This window comes from Hoplias malabaricus, chromosome 1 (genome assembly GCF_029633855.1).
Source record: "Hoplias malabaricus isolate fHopMal1 chromosome 1, fHopMal1.hap1, whole genome shotgun sequence".
NCBI classification, from domain to species: domain Eukaryota; kingdom Metazoa; phylum Chordata; class Actinopteri; order Characiformes; family Erythrinidae; genus Hoplias; species Hoplias malabaricus.
Window position 1 is genome coordinate 87,147,186 of NC_089800.1, and position 7,216 is coordinate 87,154,401.

At 41.4% G+C, this 7,216-nt stretch overlaps 1 protein-coding gene across 1 annotated transcript in view; it reads left to right on the forward strand.

The window, feature by feature from the left end:
* The first annotated feature begins 1,702 nt into the window (after positions 1-1,702).
* si:ch211-266g18.9 (transforming growth factor-beta receptor-associated protein 1) overlaps positions 1,703-7,216 on the forward strand; it is an 11,365-nt gene continuing 5,851 nt past the window's right edge. Inside the window, exons 1-6 of the mRNA XM_066644259.1 lie at positions 1,703-2,065; positions 2,399-2,720; positions 3,922-4,116; positions 4,917-5,071; positions 5,506-5,588; positions 6,995-7,216. The exon at positions 6,995-7,216 is cut by the window's right edge and continues 123 nt beyond it. Of these exons, the coding sequence (XP_066500356.1) occupies positions 1,703-2,065; positions 2,399-2,720; positions 3,922-4,116; positions 4,917-5,071; positions 5,506-5,588; positions 6,995-7,216 (1,340 nt within the window). The remainder of the gene's footprint in view (positions 2,066-2,398; positions 2,721-3,921; positions 4,117-4,916; positions 5,072-5,505; positions 5,589-6,994) is intronic.

Here is a 7,216-nt window from a genome sequence, read left to right on the forward strand (position 1 = left end):
GTCCCCTATTAGTCCTGTCCAGTCCCCGTTTCAACCCTCTGTCCTGTCTCATGTCCAGTCTCCGTATCCGTCTAGTGTCATGTCACCTGTCCTGTCTTCTGTCCAGTCACATACCCCTGTCCAGTCTAATGTTCCTATCCTGTCCAGTGTCTTGTCACCAGTCTCTGCTCCCGTCCAGTCCCAGCACCCGGTCCTGTCATCAGTCCCGTCTCCATTCCAGTCCCCTGTTCATGTCCAGTCTTCTGTCCCCAAATGTGTCCAGTCTCCGTATCCGTCCCACGTTCAGTCCCCTGTCTTGTCTCCAGTCCAGTCTCCCGTCAATTCCCATGTGTCCACTCCTGTCCTGTCCAGTCCGTTCTCGTCTCTTGTGGCCCCCCTTTGTCAGTCTCCTGTCATGTCCCATGTCCCGTCTAGTATATTCGGTCCTGTCGTGTCCCCAGCTCCTGTGTCTGTTCCCGTCCTGTCCTGAGTCCTGTCACCCGTTGGTTTGTTGTCCTGTCTTGTTTTCCGTGCCCTCTCCTGTGCCAGCTCCTGGGGGGTTTAGGAGTACGCGCCCAGGAGTTGCGCGTTCTTGGGGGGGGCATCTGTCACGCCTTCGTCCTGTCAGTTTGTTGTCCCCGCCATGTGCTTTATTTGCACATGGCTCTGTTTTGTTTATGTTCGAGTCTCCGCCTTTGTTCCGCCTCCTCGTCCGTGTTATGTGTTACCCGTCCTCGTTATCTGTCCAGGTGTGTCTCGTTTGTGTTGGTATTTAAGCTCTCTTGTCTCGTGTCCTGTTTGTCGTTCATTTCACATTCTCATTTATCCTTTCTCATGTCAGTCATGTTATCTGTCTGTCTCCGTAGTTTCTCTCGTCGTCGTTTCGCTCCCCAGTCTAGTCTGTCTAAGTGTTAGTTTAGTTTCATTTCGTGTTGTGTTGTAACTACTGTTTCCTGTCATTGTTTTGTTATTTCTTTCATTATAATTAAAATACCGTGTTTTAGCAAATGCGTCCGCCTCCGTCAGTCCGCTCCGTGAATCCTGACAATAATCCATACTTTAAAAAAGGTTATTACTCTTTGCAGGTGTACACTAATTGCCCACTTTAAATCAGAGATATATTGAGATCAGAATTATATAAATAGGTTCATATTTATTATATCCATTATTTTTTACATTGATTTGGACAGTGATTGTATTTAACTTTTAATGTGAGAACTGGATAGGTCCAGGAAATAAGGATAAATACACTGCATGCCGGGGCGGCATGGTGGCGCTGCAGGTAGTGTTGCAGTCACACAGCTCTAGGGGTCTGGTTGTGGGTTCGATTCCCACTCAGGGTGTCTGTCTGTGAGGAGTGTGGTGTGTTCTCCCTGTGTCTGTGTGGGTTTCCTCCGGGTGACTGTCTGTGAGGAGTGTGGTGTGTTCTCTCTGTGTCTGCGTGGGTTTCCTCCGGGTGACTGTCTGTGAGGAGTGTGGTGTGTTCTCTCTGTGTCTGCATGGGTTTCCTCCGGGTGACTGTCTGTGAGAGTGTTGTGTGTTCTCCCTGTGTCTGCGTGGGTTTCCTCCAGGTGATGGTCTGTGAGGAGTGTAATGTGTTCTCCCTGTGTCTGTGTGGGTTTCCTCCGGGTGCTCCGGTTTCCTCCCACAGTCCAAAAACACACGTTGGTAGGTGGATTGGCGACTCAATCGAGGTTCATGTTATACAATCTCATTTTAGCAGATGGAGGAAACGTGCATCTTTAGATCTGCGCTGCTCTTTGAGAAGGTGCCCACTGGCAGAAGCAAAGACAAGTCCACATTTGAGTGCATGGAGTGGTTCTGCAATAATCTTTACATCGGATTAAAAGATGGCGTGGTTCTGTATCTGAATGTGGGGAGGTGGAGTGGTGGAGAACAGCCTGAACGAGTCCGAGAGGTGGGCAGGAGGCAGATGGGCCGGGGAGGAGCCGTTATCCAGCTGAAGGTTCTGCCAGTTCTCAACCATCTTCTGGTTTTCTGGGACAGCTCCATCACAGTGTTAAATATGTTCTCTCTGGAGCCCATCCCAGGCCTGAAGAAGATCCAGAATATCTCTGTGTTCGGTGTCAGCGAAACTGACACCCTCTTGCAGCCAGAGGTGGGTAGCGACTTGTTACATTTACTCAAGTAAAGTACAAACACTGAAAAGAGCAGCTGACGTGAAAGACGAGCAGTCAAACATTTTCTCCATTGAGTTTTCCTTCACATTCTGAAACATTATTTTAAACATGACTGCCCCCATGTGGGGGACCCACTCTATGGAGCAAAAGGTGGTTACAGAGCCTTCATCTTGTGTAGGCAAAAATAGTTGTTGACCTGATACAAGTAATGGAAGCCACACTTATCCATTCTTCCACCCAAATATAAATACTTTAACTTAAAAACGTCTTGGATTTAGGCTTCTCACCTCGCCTCTGCTTTCTCTCAGCCTGTGTTCGTGAGCCTCATCACAGCCTCGTCCAGACGCCGAGCTCTGAGCGTGCACCACATATATGTGGACAGATGGGAGACAGTGGGCCATGTGGCTCTGCCTCAGGACCCTGTGGCTCTGGGTGTGTGTGAGAGCTGTGTGTGTGTGGCCACGAGCGACAGATACATCCTCCATGACCACGTAATTCAGAACACACTCCACCTGTTCACACACAACCACGGCAAACGCAACATCATCGTGAAGGAAAGCGGGAAAAGAGAGTTCCTCCTTAATGGGCCTGGGAATCTGGGTGAGGCCTGTTCTCAAACACACAAACATTACTTTTATTTTTTTAAGTTTCACAGCATGCATCTTTGTCTGAACTCTCTTTTGTCTGGCAAAAATCACCTGGTTTTTAGGTATAGTTTTGTATTATTCTGAAAGCTTTTAGACTATTCATATTTAGCCCCACAAATTATTCAGTATCTACTATGAATTATTCAGAAACAAATATGAATTAAGTACCTAAAATGAATTATTCACTATCTAATATAAATTATTCAGTATCTAATATGAATTATCAAGTACATGATATTATTAATTCAGTATCTAATATGAATTATTCAGTATCTAATATGAATTATCAAGTACGTTATATCATTAATTCAGTATTGACTATAAATTATTCAGTATCTAATATGATTTATTAAGTACATTATATTATTAATTCAGTATTGACTATAAATTATTCAGCTTCTACTAAGAATTATTCAGAAACAAATATGAATTATGTACCTAATATGAATTATTCAGTATCTACTATGAATTATTAAGTACATGATATTATTAATTCAGTATTGACTATCAATTATTAAGTACATTATATTATTAATTCAGTATTGACTATCAATTATTAAGTACATTATATTATTAATTCAGTATTGACTAAATTATTCAGTATCTTATATGAATTATCAAGTACATGATATTATTAATTCAGTATTGACTATGAATTATTCAGAAACAAATGTGAATTATTAAGTGCATAATATTATTAATTCAGTATTCGCTATGAATTATTCAGTATCTAGTACTGAATATTATGCATCTATTATGAATTATTCAGAACCTACTATGAGTTAATCAATGGCTCAAATGAAATACCTAAACATTCAGATTAGATACTGACTGTAAATTCTGTTTTATTCACATTAGACCCTGAATTATCCAGCACCTGCTATGAATTATTCAGTTTGTAATATGAATGACACAGTAACTACTGTAGTTACTCAATAATTCATTATGAATTTTGAATAGAGGCAAAATAACTAAATGAAACAAAATCAGAAAAAAACCCATAGCCTTTTATTATCCTCTGGCTTATAGTAGTGCTTGTAAATATAAATTGAGGCCTTACACTCCCAAATCCACCCACCAAGACACTGTCACCACAGTATACACCCTCAGTCAAAACCCTACATGGATTTATAAACCAGCTGACATTTGTCCAGGGATGTTTGTGACGAAGGATGGTGTATCTGAGCATCCTCCTGTCCAGTGGCCTGAAGGAGTTCTGGACGCAGCAGTACATTTCCCTTATGTCCTGGCACTGCAGAGTCAGATGGTTTTTATCTACAGCATTCTGGACCAGAAGCTCAAACAGAGTGTTTCCGTACACAACGCCAAAGCTCTCCTCTCCTCCACAGGTAAATCTGCTCAATGGTCAGCGTGGCCAACTGGCTTAAAGGAACATTCAGTTATTTTTACCTAGAAGTAAATGTAGTAAACACTATTTATGCCAGTGATTCTGTTTATTTATTTTGGTATAAAGTGTAGCTCATATGAGGTGGAGAACCACATTGCTTTGTTGTCCCTGAATGAACTAGTTTACAGTTTCATAGAGTGGGTCCTCCACATGGGGGCGGCCATGTCTATATAGGAATTGTACAGAACTGTACAGAACACATCAAGGACACAAAGGATCAGTATAAAAGCTGTTTCAAAAAGGGAAGTAGAAACTGGAGGAGTGACTGGTGATTATATAAAAATAAATACATTAAGATTTATTAATAAATAAATAAATAAAATAATAAAAAAAGATACAGCAGGGTCTTAAAAATGTCCAATATTCTTTAAATAGGTTTAGGTTCAGTGTTGTATTTTTTCAGTTCTTTGTGAGGTTTAATCTCAGACATTTGGACCTCACTGCAGGTGTACGGTAACAGATTTTAACCCATCTGTTACTGTACCGTGTATAAGCCTCCCTCTATATCACTCATCACTGATCAGAACTGCTGTTGACCAGTGTCACTGTAATGTGGAGTTCCACCTAAAAATCTTCAGGGCAAATATAAGAGCCACTCTATGGTCAGAAACTTGTCAAACTGCACATTCAAAGGTATTTACAGTACAACAGCAAAGTGGAGCTACCAGGGAAGTGTTTCCGATAAAGTGGCCACTATGTGTTAAAAGTTAAAACTGATGACTGTTGTTTGCTCCTGTGTAGAAGGTGTGTTTGTAGTGTGTGAGAGGGAGATCCACTGTCTGACTCAGAGCCCTCTGGAGGACCAGGTTGAAGGCCTTCTGGCGAACGAGCGACTGGACGAGGCTCTGACTCTGCTGGACGGCGTCCAAACACGTCTGCCTCCGGACTCTTATGAGGTAGGAAAGAGATTTAATCCTGATCCTCTTTGGATATGTAAGTAAAGCATAATCCACTGCACGGCAGGGCACGCACCTCACAATTATCACCTCCTCCGTGGCTTCGGATGAACACTTCCTTCATATTAATGAGCAGCGAAGCCCTAAAAACATTTGAGGATCTCCATTTATAGTTATGTTGAATATACGGTGTCTCTAAAGGACGTGATGTCATCAGATCAGCGGGGTTAAGCAGCTGGCTTTTTGAGCTGATTATAAACACATCACAGGAGCCATTTGGCGACAGATGCCGATTTAATTCCACCATTACCAGCTCTTAAAGTAACAGCCCAAGATTTCATTTGCAGTTGTTCATCTGTTACTTAAATCATCTTACTGTTTTGTTGTTATTAATAGAGGATCTCTTTTTATGTTTTCTAATGTTTCTCATTTAGAACATGCACAGGAACATTATCTGCACGTCCGGATGGATACATTTCTACAGAGAAGCTTTTCCTGAAGCCGAAGAGCTTTTCATGTAATGTCTTCATGCCATTTTTAATGATTATTTTGCATAAGAAAGGTATCACACTCTCAGATCTTCTTCCACTGGACCTCTCACCATTCCCTCCGCAAATCTCCACCGCTTGTGTGTCCAAGCTTTCTCCATGCCTCTGGAAATGTCTCCCGTTATACATCCCAGACACAAACTCCCTGTCTCTGCTCAAACCAATCTTAAAACACGCCTGATTTCTCTTGTAAATACCCTGTCTGTGTCCTTAATCCACTGCACTATAACTCATCTAGAGGAAGCTGGTCATGTAGCATATCAAAACATAAAAGGGTGTCCTGTGGTAACCTATATATATATATATATATGAATACCATAAGTGGACCTTTACCATAATACAACAAATATAGTGCCCCCTAGTGGAGCAAACAATCAATGTGAGTGAGTATGTGGGAAAATATAGAAAATATAGTGCAGTTCCTACCATCGATAGATAGATGTATAGATGTATAGATAGATAGACAGATGTATAGATAGACAGATGTAAAGATAGATAGATGTATAGATAGATAGACAGATAGATAGAGACAGACAGATAGATAGATAGATAGATAGATAGATAGATAGATATATAGACAGACAGATGTATAGACAGATGTATAGATATATAGACAGACAGACAGACAGACAGACAGACAGATAGATAGATAGATAGATAGATAGACAGATGTATAGACAGATGTATAGATATATAGACAGACAGACAGACAGACAGATAGATAGATAGACAGATAGACAGATAGATGTATAGATAGATATATAGACAGACAGACAGATAGATAGATGTATGTATAGATAGATAGACAGAGACAGACAGACAGACAGATAGATGTATAGATAGACAGACAGACAGACAGACAGACAGACAGACAGACAGACAGACAGACAGACAGACAGACAGACAGACAGACAGACAGACAGACAGACAGACAGACAGACAGACAGACAGACAGACAGACAGACAGACAGATGTATAGATAGATAGACAGAGACAGACAGACAGACAGATAGATGTATAGACAGACAGACAGATAGATAGATGTATAGACAGACAGACAGATAGATAGACAGACAGACAGACAGACAGACAGACAGACAGACAGACAGACAGACAGACAGACAGACAGACAGACAGACAGACAGACAGATAGATAGACAGATAGACAGACAGACAGATATGCAAAAATATAACAGAGAAACAAAGTAAATAATATAATTAATAAGTAAATATATGAATGTATAATAATATATAAAGTGACCGTGTAATTGAGGTACAACCAATTCCATGAAGTGCTTCACATCTAAATGTGCAGGATATGGACCCTTTAAAGATATTTCTAAAATAAACATGTACACATGTGGACTGTTTACAGTAAAAGTGGCCTGGACCCGAGGGAAATCATCAGCCTTTACCCCGAGATGACTGTGCTCAGTTCTGACTTTAAATCCCAGCGTCCACTGGTGAGTAATGCTAAAGATCTGTGGACACTGAGCAAGGAGGACTGGACAACCTTTCAGCAGTACCTCAGCTTCCTCTGTCATTTCCTAAGAGAGATTCGGGGGACCACCCAGGGCCAGGTCTGTCCTCAGGACAT